Here is a 22,823-nt window from a genome sequence, read left to right as displayed (position 1 = left end):
GTGTGACCAAACATTTTGGAATGAATAGTAAATTTTCTTCGTAGAGCTGTTGTAAATTTAAAATCTATTGATCATAAGACAAATCTAATGTAGTCATAGAATCAATTAAGGGATTTAAGTTTATGCTTTATATAATAGCCATTTTTCATGATATAGAATCTGACACATTAGATTGTGCAACATAGGTAGCCTAATAATAAAGTTGCCTTTATCTTTTTTACCTATTTTTCTATCACACTCAGTCTGTGTTAAATTTTAAATGTGCATAGACTTTAAACCATTCTCCAATTGATAAATGGTCAAGGGATATGAACAGACAATTCTCAGATGATGAAATTGAAACTATATCCACTTATATGAAAGTGTTCCAAATCACTACTGATCAGAGAAATGCAAATTAAGACAACTCTGAGATACCACTACACACCTGTTAGATTGGCTAAGATGACAGGAACAAATAATGATGAATGTTGGAGGGGATGTGGGAAAACTGGGACACTGATACATTGTTGGTGGAGTTGTGAAAGAATCCAGCCATTCTGGAGAGCAATTTGGAACTATGCCCCAAAAGTTGTCAAACTGTGCATACCCTTTGACCCAGCATTGCTGTTATTGGGATTATATCCCAAAGAAATACTAAAGAGTGGAAAGGGACCTGTATGTGCCAAAATGTTTGTGGCAGCTCTTTTTGTTGTAGTTAGAAACTGGAAGTTGAATGGATGTCCATCAATTGGAGAATGGTTGGGTAAATTGTGGTATATGAAGGTTATGGAATATTATTGCTCTGTAAGAAATGACCAGCAGGAGGAATACAGAGAGGCTTGGAGAGACTTAAATCAACTGTTGCTGAGTGAAATGAGCAGAACCAGAAGATCATTATACACTTCAACAACAATACTGTATGAGGATGTATTCTGATGGAAGTGGAAATCTTCAACATAAAGAAGATCCAACTCACTTCCAGTTGATCAATGATGGACAGAAATAACTACACCCAGAGAAGGAACACTAGGAAGTGAATGTAAATTGTTAGCACTACTGTCTATCTACCCAGGTTACTTATACCTTCGGAAGCTAATAATTAATGTGCAACAAGAAAATGGTATTTACACACATTTATTGTATCTAGGTTATACTGTAACACATGTAATATGTATGGGATCACCTGCCATCGGGAGGAGGGGATAATTTGGAAAAATGAATTTTAAAAAATGTGCATAGACTTTATATGAAGATTTTTAATTTCATTTCTTTTTTCAAGTGTTTTGCATGATTATAATTACATCTATACACACACAATATAGATGGTCAGTGAAAAAATGTTGACTTAATGAGCTACTTTAAAAATTTAAACTACATTTTTCTCCTACTCTATTACCCTTTTACAAAGCCTGTACAAAATATTGGAAATATGGAAATCAAATTTGTCTTCCCTTTGGGTTCTTTTAATTAGATAATTGATGAAGAAGAATAGAATATTTGCCCTGAAACTTATTTAGGGCAACAATATTGTTCAACAAACATTTGTTAAATATCTACTATGTTCTTAGGAACCTGGTTCAGTGAGACAGATTCAATCTTTCAAGTAAGCTATTAAGCAAGGAATATAGTTGATAGTTGAAATATGAAGTATTATTTACCTTTGTAAAGTATACCATTGAAAGATATTCAATTTTTGAACTTTGGAAATTAAATATGATGCATTAAAAATTCTTGATATTCCACGTTTCTTAAAAATAGGTTCAACAAATCACTTTGTTTTTTCTTCTTAGGAATGTGTAATCCTCGAAATTACAGTGATACACCTCCTACTTCAAAGAGCACTGTAGAAGAGCTTCATGAACCAATTCCCTCTCTCTTCAGAGCTCTAACAGAAGGAGGCACCCAGCTGAATTGGAACATTGTTTCATTCCCAGTTGCTGAAGAACTTTCCCATCATGAAAATCTGGTTTCATTTTTAGAAACTGTTAACCAACCACACCACCAGAATGTGTCTGTTCCTAGCAATAATGTCCATACACCATATTCCAGTGACAAAGGTAACTATTTAAATGTTTTTTCTACAATATGCTACTTAAGCCTTTTGGTTTTTACTCCATCTATAGAACATGCATGTTGGTTACCATTAAGAACAAAATTGAGGAAGAGTTTGAATATTCATCCTTCTGTTTTGAGAATTGAAAATTCTTGAATGGAGTCCCTGAATACTTAAAGAACTATTTTATGATAATGTAACTTATTTCTTTAAGCATAACATTGTAAGGAGAGGGGCTTTATAAGCAAGAAGACAGGAGATGTGTATTTTGTTCTAAATTTCCTTACCAAAAACTAAATCCTCATCTCAGCCAGCTTCAGATACTGTGCTATACACTTTACATTTATTATCTCCTTTAATCCTCACAATAATTCTGGCAGGAAGATGCTATTATTATCCCCATTATACTTGAGAAAACTGAGGCAACCAAAACTTAAATGACTTGCCCATAATTGTATAGCTAGTAAATTTCTGAGGCCAGATTTGAACTTAGATCTTATCATCAAGTCTAGTACTTCATCCACTGCATCACCTAATTGCATTAGTGTTATAGTTGTACTTTACCACTAATATAATAGCGTTTCAAAAATTGGCACTTCCTTTGTAGACCTGGAAGGGACTTTAACCAAGCACCTGACAGTACTCTGCAAAAAAATATAGTTTCATCAAGAATAGCATAAATATTTTGAATTTATTTCCTTATTGGAGTGGTACTCATGGTACTCCTCATGGAAAAATAGTATAATTATTTCTCAAAATGTAAGATTATATATAAATAATTTAATTTTTCCTTTTTTAGCTTTAGGTATATTTTGTCTTTCACTAACATCCATTTTATTTCATTGATATTGATACTTTTTAGCTAAAACAATGTGAACTACTATATTTATTAGATCTTTTAACAAAATTTCCCTTTCTCATTCAATGGAAGTCAAATAAGTAAATAGAAATATTAAAGTATGTTTATTTCCCTTAATGGACAAGCCTCCCATTTTCTAAATAAGTAATATATTTTCTTTTTAAAATGAGTTAGGCAGATGGGGTTTTTTTTTTCTTGAATATTCCCAGACAATAGGCTTCTGGGATATTCAAACTGTCTTGCTATTGCAATGTTACAATAAGTAACATTTTATCTATGATTATACTAATGATGATTAAATATCATTTCTTTTTATATATGGGAAAGTTGATGTGATATTCAGACTATTTGTACATCCTGCCCTAAGTCTATGTAGCATTTCTTGAAAAAGAAGTGCTTACTCTAGTTAGAAGACCTTGCTAGAAGTAGAATATCAAATCTACCGACTCATCTATAAGGTCATTTATGCTTTTGGAAATAGAATTACCATAAACAGCTCTAAAGGAAGCTTTAGACATTGCCTACAATCATGTTCATATTCCTAGATGTACTGAAATGCTGATAAAGAAAAGTCTAAATCTGAAAAAATTAGGACTATCCATTTATAACTGCCTTCTATCATTAGACATTAACTATTTCTGTATGTGTGATACTTTTAGAGTAGATTGCCACAGACACTACACAATAGGAGTTTGTTTTGGGAAGTCAACTCTTTTTCATAATTTCTCATTTCTATTAACAGTTCCCTCAATATCCTGGTTTTCCAGTCTAGAAATTTGAGTCATCTCTTTTATGCTAAGTCACCAGTTCTTATAGTCTCTTCATTCTTTGTTCACTCTAACATTACTCTAGTCTAGATTTCCACGATCTTCATTTAGCAATTATTTATTAAATATTTGTACTATACTGGCTTTTGAGAAAATAGAAATGGAATATGATCTGGCTCTTACTGTGAAAGAGCAATCATAGCTTCCTAAGTGGTCTGTCTGCCTCTGCTCTCTTTGTTTTGCTTCAGTTTATTCTATATACAGTTTTCATATAATCTTCCAGAATACTACTTTAATCTTATCACTTTCCTTATCACAAAACTAAAATGACTATACATATGGCATACATAAGTTCTAAATTCCTTTTATGACTCTGTAGCCTGGCTCTTTCCTTTTCTCTTGTCCCTCTGTCTCTCTCTCTCTCTCTCTCTCTCTCTCTCTCTCACACACAGTAAGTATCTTGTATACCAGTTCCTTTTTAGTCATTTTTTCCCCTATCCTTTATATTCCAATGGTAATTTTCCTTATGAAATCAGTATTAAGTTTTTCAGGGTTCAACAAAAATCCAGCCAGTTTCCATTTAGTCATTCCTGAGTCACAGTGAGATTTCTCCTTTCAGTTATCAACTGTTCTTTCGGTGACATGGAGGACCACCAGGACTTCCCAACTTCCCTGCAACTATCTCCTAAGTTTCACTAATCCTTACTGTCTTCCCTCTCTTCTCATCTTCCATATAGTTGGGTACCATTATCTGATGTCCAAATGCAATCTAAGGACCCTTAAAGCAGCCCTTATTCTAGGCCTTCCTGTCCCTTCTCCAACTAAACTTTTTTTTTTTTTAATGTATTACCTCCTCTAATTAGAGCATGAACTTCTTGAGAGCAGGAACAATCTCAGTTTTGCTGTGCCTATCCCTAGCACTTAGTTAATGCTTAATAATAATTTTTCATTAATTTCTTAACTTAAATTGTTATAGTCTGCCACCACATCACTTAACAATTGATGTTAGTATATTATTTCTGTAATTATTTTAATCTCGTTTCTTCAAACATAAAGAGATATACCTCAGTTATTCCACAGTGAATATGCTGGCATAAAGTAGATTTAATTCAAAACTTCAGAGATCTGATTTTGCCATTATAAGTGAAATTTCATCTACCAATAATGATTTACAATCCTATTATGACTTTGTAATTAGTCTTTAAGAGTCATTGGGTCCAAAAAAATTTTAAATGCTTAGGCCAGTCTGGCAATGTATGTTTTTGAACTTAGTCATATTGATCTTTGGTCAAAAGGCATAGTCTGTCACTGGACCTAGAGGGACTAGGTAATATAGAGTGGACAGATTACTGTCCTTGGGGTCAGGAAGATATTAGTTCAAATCAAACTACAGGCATAACTTTGGGCAAGTCATTTGACCTCTGTCTCAGTTTCTTCAACAGTAAAATAGGGTTGATAATAATGACACCTGCTTCATGGGGTTGTTGTGAGCATCAAATGAGATGATATATGTAAAACATCTAACATGGTGGCTGGAACATGGGTTTATTTTCCTTTCTTTCTTTCCATCCTTCAAGCCCATTTTTTTAGCTTATAAGACCTGCCAGAACTAAGTTATTAAGAGTCTCATCCCATTCTCTAATCATCTCAGCCAAGTTGTTGGAATACAGGAAGTATTCCAGCCAAACTATCCCAAAATTCCTCTATAAAAAAAGTATAAAATAACATATAATATGGGGCAGCTTGGTATTGCAATGGATAAAGCACCAGCCTTGAAGTCAGGAGGACCTGAGTTCAAATCTGGTCTCTTTTTAAAAATAGGTTAGAAGAAAATATATATGTGTAGTAAACATAGCTATGAATGTGAATGCAGTGAGCTCACCCAAAAAACAGAAGTGGATACTAGAATAGATTAGAAATCAGAATACAACAATATGTTGTTTACAAGAAAAATACTTAAAACAGAAAGACACTCATGGCAAGGTAGTAATCATGATTTTAATCAAAGCAAAGTAGATATAATTAAAAGAGGTAATTAGGGAAACTACATTTTAATAAGTACCATAGATAGTAAAATATCAGTACTAAACATGCTTCAAATGATATAACATCAATATTCTTAGAGGAAAGGTTAAATGAATTACAGGAGGAAATACACAATAAAATACTAGTAAAGAACCTCAATATATACCCCCTCTTAGAACTAGATAAATCTAACTATAAAATAAAAAAGAAGTTAAGGAGATGGACAGAATTTTAGAAAACTTAGATATGATAGACCTCTGAAGAAAATTAAATAGGAACAGAAAAGAGTCTACCTTTTTCTGTACATGGCATCTTAACAAAAATTGACCATATATAAGGACTTCGCAAACAACTGCCAAAAAGCAGAAAGACTGAAGGCAGCCTTTTTGGACTATAATGCCAAAAAAAATAAATTGATAAAACTCCTTGGAAACATAGATTACCTAAAGGAGTAAACAACAGACTTGTGACAATATGATTGCCACTTGCAGGAAAATGCCATACCATCATCATAAGTGCTTATACTACTATCATGATAAACCTTGATAAGGTCAAAGAATAATTTTATGAGGACATGAAAACCCTTACTAAAAGAGGACAAGATTAAAATTCTGAATGATTTTAATGCTAGGGCAGGCTCAAGGATATTGCAGGGAGTTGTTGGGAGGAATGGAGTTAGAAACAACAGGAGTGATTGCTAATTACTGAAGACTCATTCCTCTTATGAGTTTCTTATCAACAATACTGTCTTCCCTTGCCTAAATGCAGTAAAACTTTATGGATACAACCTGGCAGCAAACATTGGTATTTAATAGATTATGTGATTGTAAGGAGAAGAGACAAGCAGTATGTGGGAGTGATGAAAGCAACATGTGGTGTAAAGTGCTGGACTAATAAGACTTATCTTCTCCAAGCTGAATATTCACATTCAACAAAAATGGCAGCTCCAAAGCAAAAAGACTACGAGGAAAATTAATATCAACAGATTAGAGCACCTCTCTGAGAGGGAACAGTTTGTTGCAACTTGGAAAAAGATGAACCAACATATACTTGGCAACAGTGGAGCAGAAAAGGAGTAAGCAGCTTTCAGAGATTTGGTGTACAACACTACATTTGCTCATCTGGATCAGAACACTCACGAACATCAACATTTGTTTGATGAAAAAGATGGGGAAATTCAGAAGCTGCTAAATGAAAAATAAGAATGCTATAGGGGGGTACTAGCAAAATAATTCATCCATTTCTAAGAAATTAATGTTCAATTCCATCAACAGTAAAGCAAAAGGGAAACTTAAAGAGATGCAGGATTCTTGGCTCAGTAAGGCAAGTGAAATTCAGTTTTATGCTGATAGTAACAATCTAAAGCACTTTTGTGATGCACTGAAGGCAGTTTATGGTCATCTTACTACTCACTGCTTTCATTGATTAATGATAAGACATAATCATAGAGAAAGGGACTGAACAGTTATAAAGTGTTCTCAAAGACCATCATCAATCAATGCTGAAGCCATTGACTCTTTACCAGTTGAAGTCAGTCTTTCCCTAGCTGAAGTTCCAATTGAAGAAAAGATTTTGAATGTCATTAGGCTTCTTTCATGTGGCAAACTATGTGGTGCTGATTCTATTCCAGCTGAGGTTTACAAAGTAGGGGATCCATTGTTCACACAAAAGCTAATTGAAGTTTTCTGAATTATATGGCAAAAGGACATCCTGCCCCAGAAATTCAAGGATGCCTCCATTGTCCATCTCTGTAAAGGTAAAGGTAATAGATTGCCCTCCAACAATCATGGCAGGAGGATGTGACAGAGGTGGGGAAGAGTAGGGAAAAAGGATTGCTCTCTTACTCATTACTGGCAAGATTCTTACCAGAGTCCTCTTTAATAGGCTGATCTTATATCTAAAAAAAAGGTTATTTACTTGAAAGCCAGAGTAGCATCAGTAAGGGCCAAGGAAAAGTCAATATGGTTTGCTGCCTGATAACTCCAGAAAAAATGCCAGGAGCAAAATAGAGATCTGAACATAAGATAGGTAGATCTGACCTCAAGGCCTTTGATACTGTCAGCCATAAGGGCTTATGGAAAATTATATCAAAAGTTGGTTGCCCAGACTTCCGGCCAAGATGGCGGCGTGGAGGCAGACAGCTGCTTGGGCTCCGCGTTTTCTCTCAGAACTTACTTCATGACAAGCATCGGAGTTAATGCTTGATTGAGAAAGAAATCCACAAATAATCACCAAGAGAAGACATTCTTGAAATTCGCCAGAAAAGGTCTGTGTTTGCTCAGGGGAGGGTCAATCAGACTGGGCGCAGACTGAGGGCAGGCAAGCCAGAGTGAGATAGGCAGCTCACACAGCTCAGACCGGAGGAGGAGGGGTACGATCTACCATTTCTGCAAAAAAGACTTTTACCCCAGTGTGGATACTCTGTCTTGGCAGCAAGCCAGGATCAGCGGAGAGGGTGTAAACACCGGAGGTGAAGATTAAAACCCGGCTACCGGCTACCCCCAACCCCAACCTGGACTGACTCAGCTCGTTCTCAGAGCCTCAGAGGGCAAACACAGTGCAGCCATCACTGTCCTGTTAGTGCCTCCCTGTTGCCCTCCCCCCCCAGTCTGTAGAAGAAGCCCATTAATACCATCCAGCCCCATCCCCCCAAAAACAGACCAATTGTTTCTCTTGTCAATTTGTTTTCTTTGATTCCCACTCTGACAAAATGAACAAAAAATTCAAAAGGGCTCTAACCATTGACAGCTTTTGTATGGAGAGAGAGCAGACTTCAAACAATGAGGAGACTAAAAACAGACTGTCCCCAGATGAATCCCCTAAGGGGGATATGAGCTGCTCCTCAATACAAAAGAATCTCATAGAGGAAATCAAAAAGGCTCTCACAAGAGAGCTAGAAGAGAAATGGGAAGTTTGGCAAGAGAGCCTGGACAAGTCATCCCATGCATTTAAAGACAGCATGGATAAAGAAATCAAATCATTGAGAAACAAAATTAGTGAATTGGAAAAGGTAAAAAACTCCAAGGAAAACAGGATTAGTGAGCTGGAAAAAGAAAACAGCTCTCTAAAAAATAAAATGGATAAAATGGAAAAAAATTCCATAGAAAATAAAAACTCAATTGGACAATTACAAAAAGATATAAAAAAAGTGAGTGAAGAAAATACATCATTGAAAATTAGACTCGAACAAGTAGAAATGAATGACTCAAGGAGAAACCAAGAGGTAGTCAAGCAAAACCAGAGAAATGAAACAACTGAAAAGAATGTCAAGTACCTTATTAGAAAGACAACAGACCTGGAAAACAGATCCAGGAGAGACAATTTGAGAATAATCGCACTCCTTGAAAAATGTGAGGAAAAAAAGAGCTTGGACACCATTTTCGAGGAAATTATCAAAGAGAACTGCCCAGACGTTCTGGAAACAGAGGGTAAAATAGACATTGGAAAAATTCATCAATCACCTACTGAAAGGGACCCTAAAATCAAAACGCCAAGAAATATAGTGGCCAAGTTCAAGGACCATCAGACAAAGGATAAAATACTGGAAGCTGCTAGAAAAAAGCAATTCAGATATGGAGGAGCCACAATAAAGATAACCCAGGATCTAGCAGCGTCTACATTAAAAGAACGAAGGGCCTGGAACATGATATTCCAAAAGGCTAAGGAACTTGGTATGCAGCCAAGAATAATTTGCCCAGCAAAAATGGGCATTGTTTTCCAGGGAAGAAGATGGACATTTAATGAAATAAATGAATTCCATCTATTTTTAATGAAAAAACCAGACCTACATAAAATGTTTGATCTTCAAATACAGAACTGAAGAGATTTCTAAAAAGGTAAAAAGAAATCTTGAGAACTATACTTATGTTATAAAAATATGTAAAGAACATATGTATAATTTGTCCTGGAAACTAGAGGTGGAAAGGAAATTATATCAAAAAAAAGGGTAAAGTGGTGGTACTACATCTCATAAAGAGGCAAAGGTAACCTATTATATCTGAGAGAAAGAAAGGAGGGAGATGAACATAGTGTGTATCAATGGACATACTCAATTTATGGTGAAACTTCTTCCACTTCATTGAAAAGTGAGAGGGAAGGAGTAAGCTAAGGGGAAGGGAATACAGAAATTGTGAGGAAAAGGGGTAAAATAAGGGAAGTAACTTTAAGGTGGGGGAGGGATACTAAAAAGGGAGGGCTGTGAAAAGCAAGTGGTGTTCACAAGTTTAATACTGAGTAGAGGGGTAAGAGGGAAAGAAAGGAGAAAAGCATATTCAGGGGTTAACAGGATGGCAAGCAATATAGAATTAGTCATTCTAGCCATAAATGTGAATGGGGTAAACTCCCTCATAAAGAGGAAGCAGTTAGCAGATTGGATCAAAAGTCAGAATCCTACTATATGTTGTTTACAGGAAACACACCTGAAATAGGGTGATACATTCAAACTAAAAGTAAAAGGGTGGAGCAGAATCTACTATGCTTCAGGTAAAGCCAAAAAAGCAGGGGTAGCCATCCTCATCTCAGATCAAGCAAAAACAAAAATTGATCTAATTAAAAGAGATATGGAAGGGCATGATATCCTGCTAAAGGGTAGCATCAATAATGAAGAGTATCAATATTAAACATATACGCACCAAGTGGTGCAGCATCTAAATTCTTAAAAAAGAAATTAAGAGAGCTGCAAGAAGAAATAGACAGCAAAACTATACTAGTGGGAGATCTCAACCTTGCACTCTCAGAATTAGATAAATCAAACCACAAAATAAATAAGAAAGAAGTCAAAGAGGTAAATAGAATACTAAAAAAGTTTGATATGATAGATCTTTGGCGAAAGCTAAATGGAGAAAGAAAGGAGTACACTTTCTTCTCAGCAGTTCATGGAACCTATACAAAAATTGACCATATACTAGGACATAAAAACCTCAAAATCAAATGCAGTAAGGCAGAAATAGTAAATGCATCCTTTTCAGACCACAATGCAATTAAAATTACATTTAATAAAAAGCCAGGGGAAAATAGACCAAAAAATAATTGGAAACTAAATAATCTTATACTAAAGAATGATTGGGTAAAACAGCAAATCATAGACATAATTAATAACTTCACCCAAGAAAATGATAATAATGAGACATCATACCAAAATGCGTGGGATACAGCCAAAGCAGTAATAAGGGGAAGCTTTATATCTTTACAAGCCTTGCATAAAATAGAGAAAGAGAGGGCCAACAAATTGGGCTTACAACTAAAATTGCTAGAAAAGGAACAAATTAAAAACCCCCAGACAAACACAAAACTTGAAATTCTAAAATTAAAAGGTGAGATTAATAAAATTGAAAGTAAAAAAACTATTGAATTAATAAAACTAAGAGTTTGGTTCTATGAAAAAACCAACAAAATAGACAAACCCTTAGTAAACCTGATTTAAAAAAGGAAAGATAAAAAGCAAATTGTTAGTCTTGAAAATGAAAAGGGAGAACTCACCACTAATGAAGAGGAAATTAGAACAATAGGTAGGAGCTACTTTGCTCAACTTTATGCCAATAAATTCGATAACTTAAATGAAATGGAAGAATACCTTCAAAAATATAACTTGCCCAGATTAACAGAAGAAGAAGTAAGTAGTCTAAATAGTCACATCTCAGAAAAAGAAATAGAACAAGCTATTAACCAACTTCCTAAGAAAAAATCCCCAGGACCAGATGGATTTACATGTGAATTCTACCAAACATTTAAAGAACAACTAACTCCAATGCTATATAAACTATTTGAAAAAATAGGGATTGAAGGAGTCCTACCAAATTCCTTTTATGACACAGACATGGTACTGATACCTAAACCAGGTAGATCGAAAACTGAGAAAGAAAACTACAGACCAATTTCTTCAATGAATATTGATGCTAAAATCTTAAATAAGATATTAGCAAAAAGACTTCAGAAAATCATCCCCAGGATAATACACTATGATCAAGTAGGATTTATACCATGAATGCAGGGCTGATTTAATATTAAGAAAACTATTAGTATAATTGACCATATTAATAATCAAATTAATAAAAACCATATGATCATCTCAATAGATGCAGAAAAAGCATTTGATAAAATCCAACATCCATTCCTACTAAAAACGCTTGAGAGTATAGGAATAAATGGACTATTCCTTAAAATAATAACGAGCATATATTTAAAACCGTCAGTAAAGATCATATGTAATGGCGATACACTAGAACCTTTCCCTGTAAGATCAGGAGTGAAACAAGGTTGCCCACTATCACCATTACTATTCAATATAGTACTAGAAATGCTAGCCTCGGCAATAAGAGCCGAGAAAGAGATTCAAGGAATTAGAGTAGGAAATGAGGAAATCAAACTATCACTCTTTGCAGAGGACATGATGGTATACTTAGAGAACCCCAAAGACTCTGCTAAAAAGCTATTAGAAATAATTCAAATTTTAGCAAAGTTGCAGGATACAAAATAAATCGACATAAATCCTTAGCATTTTTATACATTACCAACACAATCCAACAGCAAGAGATACAAAGAGAAATTCCATTCAAAATAACAGTCGATAGTATAAAATATTTGGGAATATATCTACCAAACGAAAGTCAGGAATTATATGAGCAAAACTACAAAACACTTTCCACAAAAATAAAGTCAGATTTAAATAATTGAAAAGACATTAAGTGCTTTTGGATAGGCCAAGCGAATATAATTAAGATGACAATATTCCCTAAACTAATCTATTTATTTAGTGCTATACCAATCAGACTCCCAAGAAACTATTTTAATGACCTAGAAAAAATAACAACAGAATTCATATGGAACAACATAAGGTCAAGAATTTCAAGGGAAGTAATGAAAAAAAAATTAAATGAAGGTGGTCTAGCTGTACCTGATCTAGAACTATATTATAAAGCAACAGTCACCAAAACCATTTGGTATTGGCTAAGAAATAGACTAGTTGATCAGTGGAATAGGTTAGGTTCATAGGGCAAGATAGTGAATAAAAATAGAAATCTAGTGTTTGACAAACCCAACGATCCCAAATTTTGGGATAAGAATTCATTATTTGACAAAAACTGCTGGGAAAACTGGAAATTAGTATGGCAGAAACTAGGCATGGATTCACATTTAACACTACATACTAAGATAAGATCAAAATGGATCCAAGATTTAGGCATAAAGAATGAGATCATAAATAAATTGGAGGAACATGGGATAGTCTACCTCTCAGACTTGTGGAGGAGAAAGGAGTTTGTGTCCAAGGGAGAACTAGAGACCATTATTGATCACAAAATAAAAAATTTTGATTAAATCAAATTAAAAAGTTTCTGCACAAACAAAACTAATGCAAACAAGATTAGAAGGGAAGTAACAAATTGGGAAAACATTTTTACAGTTAAAGGTTCTGATAAAGGCCTCATCTCCAAAATATACAGAGAATTGACTTTAATTTATAAGAAATCAAGCCATTCTCCAATTGATAAATGGTCAAAGGATATGAACAGACAATTTTCAGATGATGAAATTGAAACTATTTCCACTCATATGAAAGAGTGTTCCAAATCACTATTGATCAGAGAAATGCAAATTAAGACAACTCTAAGATATCCACTACACACCTGGCAGATTGGCTAAGATGACAGGAACAAATAATGATAAATGTTGGAGGGGATGTGGGAAAACTGGGACACTGATGCATTGTTGGTGGAGTTGTGACAGAATCCAGCCATTCTGGAGAGCAATCTGGAATTATGCCCAAAAAGTTATCAAACTGTGCATACCTTTTGACCCAGCAGTGCTTATATCCCAAGGAAATACTAAAGAAGGGAAAGGGACCTGTATGTGCCAAAATGTTTGTGGCAGCCCTTTTCATAGTGTCTAGAAACTGGAAAATGAATGGATGTCCATCAATTGGAGAATGGTTGGTAAATTATAGTATATGAATGTTATGGAATATTATTGTTCTGTAAGAAATGACCAACAGGAGGAATACAGAGAGGCTTGGAGAGACTTACATCAACTGATGCTAAGTGAAACGAGCAGATCCAGATCATTATACACTTCAACAATGATACTGTATGAGGATGTATTATGATGGAAGTGGATATCTTCAACATAGAGAAGAGCTAATCCAATTCCAATTGATCATTGATGGACAGAATCAGCTACATCCAGAAAAGGAACACTGGGAAATGAGTATAAACTGTGAGCACTGTTTTGTTTTGTTTTGTTTTGGTTTTCTTCCCAGATTATTTTTAGCTTCCAAATACAATTCTTCCTTTGCAACAACAACAACAACAAAATTCGGTTCTGCACATTTATATTGTTCCTAGGATATACTATAAGATATTTAATATGTATGGGAATGCCTGCCATCTAGGGGAGGGGGTGGAGGGAAGGAGGGGAAAAATTTGGAACAGAATGGAGTACAACGGATAATGTTGTAAAAAAAAAAATTACCTATGAATATGTACTGTCAAAGAAAATGTTATAATTATAAAAATAAATTTAAAAAATTAAATGACCAAAAAAATAAAATAAAATAAAAAGTTGGTTGCCCAGAAAAGTTCATATGTATTGTATGTAAGTTTCATGATAGCATGATTGCCTGGGTTCTGGACAGTGGACAGTGCTCTCACACTTTCTCACTCACAAGTGGAGTGAAACAGGACTGTGTATTTGCTCCCATGCTTTTTAGCATGATGTTTTCAACCATATTGTCAAATCTATTCAATGAGGATGAAGTTTGCATGAAGGTCACCTACCATACTGAAGATAAATTCTTCAACTTGAAAAGTCTACAAGGCAGAACTAAAGTGGAGGGAGTATTGGTGCATGATTTTTCATTTGCAGATAATCGTGCACTCAATGCAGTCTCTGAAGCTGAGATGCAACAAAGTATGGATAAGTTCTATGCTGGTTGGGCTAATTTTGGCCTAACAATTAACACCAAGAAAAGGCAGGTACTCCATTAGCCAGCATTACATCATTTATATGTGGAACCATTGGTTATAGCAAATGGCTACATTTTGAATGTTGTGAATAAATTCATTTATTTTGGCACTTATCCTTTCCAAGGATACCCACATTGATAATGAGTTGAAACATGCATTGCCAAAGCTAACTCAGTGTTTAAGAGGCTCTGAAGCAAAGTGTGGGAGAGAAAAAGTATTAGACTGACTACCAAACTGAAGTTCTATAGAGTCCTCGTGCTGGCCCCATTGTTGTATCCTGGGAAAGTTGGACGTATACCAGTGCTGTACCAGAAAATTGAATCACTTCCATTTGAATTGTCTTGGGAATATTCTGAAGATCATCTTGGCAAGAAAACATAACAGACACAAGTCCTTTCTCAAACTAAACTACCAAACATTCAAACTCTCCTGCAGAGAGTGCAACTCTGTTGAGCTGACCACATTGTTTGAATGTCAAAAGTACACTTGCCAAGTGCTCATGTAGTAGTCAAAAAAAAGCAATATCATGACACTCTCAAAGTCTCTCTTAAAGATTTGATTGCATAGGACTACCTGGCATAGTATGCCTTCATGAGGGAAAGTGCTGTGCTGTATGAACAAAGCAGAATTTAAGTATCTCAGAAGAAAAATGAGATGTGCAAAGTTAGAGAATCTACCTCAAATGTTCATATGTGCTATTCATGCTTAATCTATGATACAGCATTTCAAGCTTGAATTGATTAGATCAGCCATAGTTAGGCATTCTGTAACTTGATTCTAGCATACTGATGTTGTTTTGCATCTCACCAATCAACAAACATTTAAAAAGCAATTAATTTCAGTAACTATAAACTATTTAAAAAGTAGGCAAAGAAGAAATCCTTTTTAAAATTTTTTCTAGTAAATTTATTATTTTTAATACACATTGCTTTATGAATCATGTTAGGAGAAAAAAAGAGCAGAGCAAAAGGAAAAAGCCATGAGAGAAATAAAAAAAAAAGAAAAAAAAGAATTGAACATAGCATGTGTTGATTTATGTTCAGTCTCCCTAGTTCTTTTTCTGTATATAGATGGCATTTTCAATCCAAAGTCTATTGATATTAGTTTGGATCACTGAACCATTGAGAAGAACCAAGTGAAATAGATTGGGTAAACAATATACAGACGCAAATAAATGAACGTACTAATCTATTATTATTAGGAGGAAAGATCCTAGCAAGGGCAAGAATTCACTATTTTACAAAAACTATGAAAACTGAAAAGTAGTCAGGCAGAAACTAGGCATTGACTAACATCTCACAGTTTAAATTAGTTTAAAACGGGTACAAGATTTAGACAAATTTAAAAAACATGGAGTAAATTACTTGTCAGATCTATAGACATGAAAGATTTTATATACAAATAATATAGAAAGGATCATGAGAGGTAAAATGGCTAATTTTGTTTGATTACATGAAATTGTTTTTGCACAAGCAAAATCATTGCAGTCAAAAATCAAAAAGAAAGCAAGAAATTTCTTTGATAAAGATCTCATTTCTTAAATATAAAGGGAACCAAAGCCTAATTTCTAAATATATGAGCCATTTCCCAAATGAGATAAACTTAGTGTGAAGCCAGATTTTCTTGAGTCAAGATGAGTTAATATATGTAAAGGTTGTTTGTGAGCTTTCAGTGCCATATAAATACTTGGTATTCTGAATATAATCTTTTCCTGTCATCTTAGCCAATCTGAAAGGTGTGAGGTTGATATTCTGAAAAAAAATACTACCTGTATCACTTAAATATGATGCCCTTTGACCATATTTTTGGCATAACACCAAGATGTTAGCTGAAATTCAGTGATAATTTTCTGTTTAAGGTGTAGAGTTATAATTAAACTAAATAAGAAAACCTTCTTAGTTTTATACTGCATTGGAGATACTTTATTTTCTTCTATGTAGGGTTGACTAGTAAATCCAACTTGAATGAAAAATTAAGTGAATGTTAAATTTAATTATCATACAAAGCATTATTTTTTTTTCTTTTTTTCCCTCCCTCTCATATCCTGCTTTTTGTTTCCAGAACATATGTGTACTGTGGTATATTTTGATGACTGTATGTCAATACATCAGTGTAAGATCTCTTGTGAATCCATGGGAGCATCTAAATATCGCTGGTTCCATAATGCCTGCTGCGAATGTATTGGACCAGAATGCATTGATTATGGCAGTAAAACTGTCAAATGTATGAACTGCATGTTTTGAAGAAGGAAAAGGAGTTCTATCATGGTAAAATACAGACCAAAGTCATCTTCATTAAAGAGAAAGATGGAAAGACATCAGTTGGTGAAGTATATATCTTTCATCAGAATGCAAGTAATTTGGGAAGAAGATATAAAGAATTTAAAATATGTCACTTTAAATCAACTTTGAGTAATAATTGATTTTCCTATCATGGTTTAAGTTTCCTTTTAATTTTAGGAAACTATTGAGCATGATAATCCATCTTGATTGGCTTGTTATTAATTGTCAATGAATTTTTACCTTAAAATGTATCTAAAATCTTGGTCATTTATGTAAAAAATATAATTGAAGAATTCCCTGAGACGGATATTTCATATTCATGTCAAAGAGATGGATGCCATTCTCTGCCAATATCCCTTAACCTTTCATTTTAAAAATGCTAGCAAACAGATCTCAGTGAAACTTTGTTTTTCTTTGACCACTAATATCCATGTTTAAAATTTTCCTTTTAAAACATTAGAATTAGGGGCAGCTAGGTGGTGCAGTGGATAGAGCACCAGCCCTGAATTCAGGAGGAACTGAGTTCAAATCTTAACACTTAACACTTCCTAGCTGTGTGACCCTGGGCAAGTCACTTAACCCCAGCCGGGGGTGGGGGGAGATATTAGAATTACATCACTCTCAGAAAGCTGTGTATATTTATGTGCATTATAAATCTTATCCCTTCTCTTTATTTTTCATTTGTAGTTTGTTAAAAGCACAGGAATTATTTAAATTTACATTTGTCTTAATGTTTGCATAAAAATCAAACTGATAAATCTTTTACTATATAAAGATAAAATGAAGTAAGAATATTACTGAGAGCATGCTGAAGAATAATAAAAGCATTTCAATAAACACTTAATTGAAACAAAATTCTTGTATGTGACTTGTGAGGCCAGTCTATATAAGGATTATAAGACCAGGAAGGAGGGGGTGTCAGGAGCTGAATGCCAGGCCAGGAGATAATATAATTTGAGCTTAATTGGCTCAGCAAAATAAGAGTTTGAGTCAAGGAAAAGGAGAATGGAATATACATTTATATAATGCCTACCACATGCTGGGCACTGCATGCTTTTCAAATATTAATCTTATTTGATCCTCACAACAACAAGAGGAAGTTATCCTCATGCTATTGTTATCCCCTTTTACATTTAAGGAAACTGAAGCAAACAAGTTAAGTGATTTTTTCCAAGGTTTCTCAGCTAGTAAGAGTCTTAAGGCCAGATTTGAACTGGGAGTGGGGTTTGGGGAATGAGTAAGCTGTTGAAATTTGGTGACTTGTTGGAAGATGGAAACAAAACCACAAACAGATGTGGCTCCATTTGAATGTAAGTAGAATCAGAGTGATGGAGAGAATAGGACTTAAGATTTTTTTTAATTGTATGAAAGGGAATTTGAACTTGAGCATGTTTGGGGGGGGGGGGAGGTTGATGGATATGATACAGGAAAATTAAAATCTGGTTACTTAAAAAAAATTGTTGCACCAGAATTTTGTATTTAACTGTTTTTTATCTGATTCTAGCTTATATTGTTACTGAATAAAGCATTGTTATCTAGGGGGTGAGAAACTTGATTAGCTATCAGAATGAATAGTTACTAGTCAGGTATTTTACCACATCACTGTAACTTTGAGGTTTTATGACTGGCTTATTTCCAAAGAATTTATAAACTCCAAGTACGCTCCAGAATCTTTTTTTTTTTCTTGGTCCTCTTTATGTAATATTCTGATTAAAAAAAACCCAGAATATTATTTACATAAAATGTCTCTGCCAATACTTAAAGAAAATCAAAACCTTCAAAATAAATCATGTAAATAATTCATAATGCAAACAATATTCTTTTCAAAATGCTTGATCAGAACTTTCCTTTAGTAGAAAATTCCTTTATTGCAACTAAAATATAATTTTATTTATTTAACATTTAGATTTTCTGGAATGCATATCTTCTATACATCTTTTCATATAGACATTCATCTTAAATTTTGCAATAGTCATTTGCTTGAATTTAAGTTGTCTGAGTTTGTAGACTTATTTCCTGATCAAATATCAGAAAATTAAAATCCTTGATGTTTAAAATAGTGTTTTATATTGACACTAAGCATCCATCCAAGTGGAGTATGAAATAAGCAGTGATTTAAAATGACTTACCCTTTTATATTTCATAGAAAGAGTGTATATTTAGGGCATGAACTTTTATTTTTTAAGTAGCAAAACTTTTCCTTTTCATTTTGTATTCATCATTTCATCCTGGACTTAGTGTTACAACAAAAGAAGCCTATAATTGGGACTTAAATATAATTAAGAGTCAATTAGAACTCAAACATGATTAGAATCAAAATAGTTAAAGAAAGGAATAATTGAATTTAATAGTTTTCACCATGCACAACTATTTTTTGCAGCCTAAGGCTCTATTTTTAGTGTAGATAAGAAAAATTTAAGGAAATTTGTGGTCATTTGCTGCATTTCAGCTTCTTTCTTTTTCAGAATAAATACATATCTATGGAGAGATTCCTTTTTGTTTGTTGACTATAAGTTTAATGTTGCCATCTACATTAATTTCACTTAGCACATTTGTATATTCTTTGACATTCCTCGTTTTTAAAATAATTGATAAAGCATGTTCATACAAAAATAACTTTTAAAAAAATTTCATTCTTTCTTGATTTATTTCATATTGCTCTCTCAATCCTCTACATTGTGATGGTGATTTCTTATACAGTAAATCAATTTAAATTGATAGAATTTTCCTTTTTCCTATGTTTGTCCATTAATAGCTATTCCTTGAATTGTTCCTTTTTTGTGATGAAAATGTTTTTTAAATTTATTTTGGTAGGCAGAATAAATATAAGTATATAAACCTCTCTTCTGTTTATCTCATAGTTTATTTTCTGATTTGGGATAATAGTTTAAATTTGACTTTAAAATATATGTAGAAATAACATAAAGCTTGCAATTAATCCTAAAGCTACTGCTTAGCTCCTCTTACATGACCACTTTATAATCTTGAGCATCAAACTCTTGCATATTGAAGAAGTTTTGATAGATTACTGTTTCTGGGGGGTTTTGTTTGTTTTTATATTTTAAAAAAGTTTTGTTATTTGCTGCTTGTTTTTGATAACTAAAAAATCTAGAAATAATAGCTATAGATTTAAGTGAGTTTTATTGTAATGAGGGGATTTTGTACTAGCAAACATTTCTTTTTAGGCACTTTTTCTCTTTGCTTGATTCAAGACTCTGCTTTTTGTTGAAACTATAGTCTTCATTTGAGGAGCCAAAGGAATCCTAACATATGTTTATAAGTCATGCCATGGATTAAAGATAAAATAATTTAGATTTATTATTTCTAAAGTTTAAGGAACTAAAATGGTCTGTTAGGATCATAACTTATTTAATGAGCTAATATCGATGAGAAGAGGCAAAAGAGAGGAAAGAAGTCCTAAACTAATAAAATTGATTATGAAAAAGTTCTTTCTTTAAAGAAGTTTAATTCATTCTGTTCTCCCAACTGCATGTTACATATTCCTGCCATCTATTAGCAACATAAAATGTATGTATTTTACTTTATTTATGCCTGTAAACAAATGTATTTTAATTAAAATATTAGAATATGTTGGAGTTGGGGATTTTGTTAATCCTAACATTGCACACCAAACAAAGCCCTTTTTGTAACATCTCTGACTAATAGATTTCCTTCATCTTTTGGTAAATTCTTCAATAAACTCAATTTGTTTGGATATTAATGTTTTGGTTGAATTATGTTAACTGAATTTTTGAGTTTAGTGTTCCTATTTATTACATGCTTTGCTAGTGACTCACTTTCTTTTCCCTCAATAGCATTTTATTTTTCCAAATACATGCAAAGATAGTTTCCAACATTCACCTTTGCAAAAACTTTGTGTTCCAAATTTTTTTCCCTCTCCTCCCCTTCCTCTCTAAGACAGCAAACAATCCTGTATAGGTTAAACATGTGCAATTTTTCTAAATATATTTCCATATTCATCATGCTGTCAAAAAAAGAAAAAAAATCAGATCAAAAGAAAAAAACCACAAAGGGAAAAACTCAAGCAAACAAACAACAAAAACAAAAAAGTGAAAATACTATGCTTCAATCAACATTCAATCTCCATAGTTCTCTCTGTGAAGGTAGATGGCACTTTCCATTATAGATTTATTGAAATTGCCTTGAATCACCTCATCCTTGAAAAGAGCCATCATTTCATCATATGATCATCATATAATCTTATGATTACTGTCTATAATGTTTTCTTGGTTCTGCTCATTTCACTCAAGTACTGTTTATGTAAATCTTTCCTGGCCTTTCTGAAACCAGCCTACTCATCATTTCCATTACATTCATATGCCATAATTTATATAACCATTCCCCAGCTGAGGGGCACCCACTCAATTTCCAATTTCTTGTCACTATAAAAAGGACTTGTGCAATTATATTTCCATATTTATCATGTCATACAAGAAAAGAAAGATTAAAAAGGAAAAAAACACATGAAAAATAAACAGATTTTTAAAAGGTGAAAATAACCCAAAGATCCCAAATTTTGGGATAAGAATTCATTATTTGACAAAAACTGCTGGGAAAACTGGAAATTAGTATGGCAGAAACTAGGCATGGACCCACATTTAACACCACATACTAAGATTAGATCAAAATGGGTCCAAGATTTAGGCATAAAGAATGAAATCATAAATAAATTGGAGGAACATGGGATGGTTTACCTCTCAGACTTGTGGAGGAGGAAGGAGTTTGTGTCCAAGGGAGAACTAGAGACCATTATTGATCACAAAATAGAAAATTTTGATTACACCAAATTAAAAAGTTTCTGCACAAACAAAACTAATGCAAACAAGATTAGAAGGGAAGTAACAAATTGGGAAAACATTTTTACAGTTAAAGGTTCTGATAAAGGCCTCATCTCCAAAATATACAGAGAATTGACTTTAATTTATAAATGGTCAAAGGATATGAACAATTTTCAGTATTTCCACTCATATGAAAGAGTGTTCCCAATCACTATTGATCAGAGAAATGCAAATTAAGACAACTCTGAGATATCATTACACACCTGTCAGATTGTCAGATTGGCTAAGATGACAGGAACAAATAACGATGAATGTTGGAGGGGCTGTGGGAAAACTGGGACACTGATGCATTGTTGGTGGAGTTGTGAAAGAATCCAACCATTCTGGAGAGCAATCTGGAATTATGCCCAAAAAGTTATCAAAATGTGCATACCCTTTGACCCAGCCATACTACTACTGGGATTATATCCCAAGGAAATACTAAAGAAGGGAAAGGGACCTGTATGTGCCAAAATGTTTGTGGCAGCCCTTTTCATAGTGGCTAGAAGCTGGAAGATGAATAGATGTCCATCAATTGGAGAATGGTTGGGTAAATTATGGTATATGAAGGTTATGGAATATTATTGTTGTGTAAGAAATGACCAACAGGATGAATTCAGAAAGGCTTGGAGAGACTTACATCAACTGATGCTGAGTGAAACGAGCAGAACCAGAAGATCATTATACACTTCAATAATGATACTGTATGAGGATGTATGCTGATGGAAGTGGATATCTTCAACATAGAGAAGAGCTAATCCAATTCCAATTGATTAATGATGGACAGAATCAGCTGCATCCAGAAAAGGAACACTGGGAAATGAGTGTAAACTGTTATTTTTACCTTCTGAATCCAATTCTTCCTGTGCAACAAGAAATTCGGTTCTACAAACATATATTGTATCTAGAATATACTGTAATATATTTAACATGTATGGGACTGCCTGCCATGTGGGGGGGGAGGGGATTGGGGGAGGAAGGGAAAAAAATCTGAATAGAAGTAAGTGCAAGGGATAATGTTGTAAAGGATTGCCCATGCATATGTATTGTCAAAAAAAAA

The 22,823-nt window shown here is 33.8% G+C and overlaps 1 protein-coding gene across 3 annotated transcripts in view; it reads left to right on the top strand.

The window, feature by feature from the left end:
* TWSG1 (twisted gastrulation BMP signaling modulator 1) overlaps nucleotides 1-20,643 on the top strand; it is a 70,821-nt gene extending 50,178 nt beyond the window's left edge. For all 3 annotated transcript variants that reach the window (XM_074275160.1, XM_074275153.1, XM_074275146.1), the window contains exons 4-5: nucleotides 1,773-2,039; nucleotides 16,705-20,643. In XM_074275160.1, coding sequence (XP_074131261.1) covers nucleotides 1,773-2,039; nucleotides 16,705-16,886 — 449 coding nt within the window. In that variant the 3' untranslated portion in view covers nucleotides 16,887-20,643. The remainder of the gene's footprint in view (nucleotides 1-1,772; nucleotides 2,040-16,704) is intronic.
* The last annotated feature ends 2,180 nt before the right edge of the window (nucleotides 20,644-22,823 follow it).

This window comes from Sminthopsis crassicaudata, chromosome 1, assembly GCF_048593235.1.
Source record: "Sminthopsis crassicaudata isolate SCR6 chromosome 1, ASM4859323v1, whole genome shotgun sequence".
In the NCBI taxonomy this organism is placed as follows: Eukaryota; Metazoa; Chordata; class Mammalia; order Dasyuromorphia; family Dasyuridae; genus Sminthopsis; species Sminthopsis crassicaudata.
This window is presented reverse-complemented; position numbering and strand designations above follow the sequence as displayed.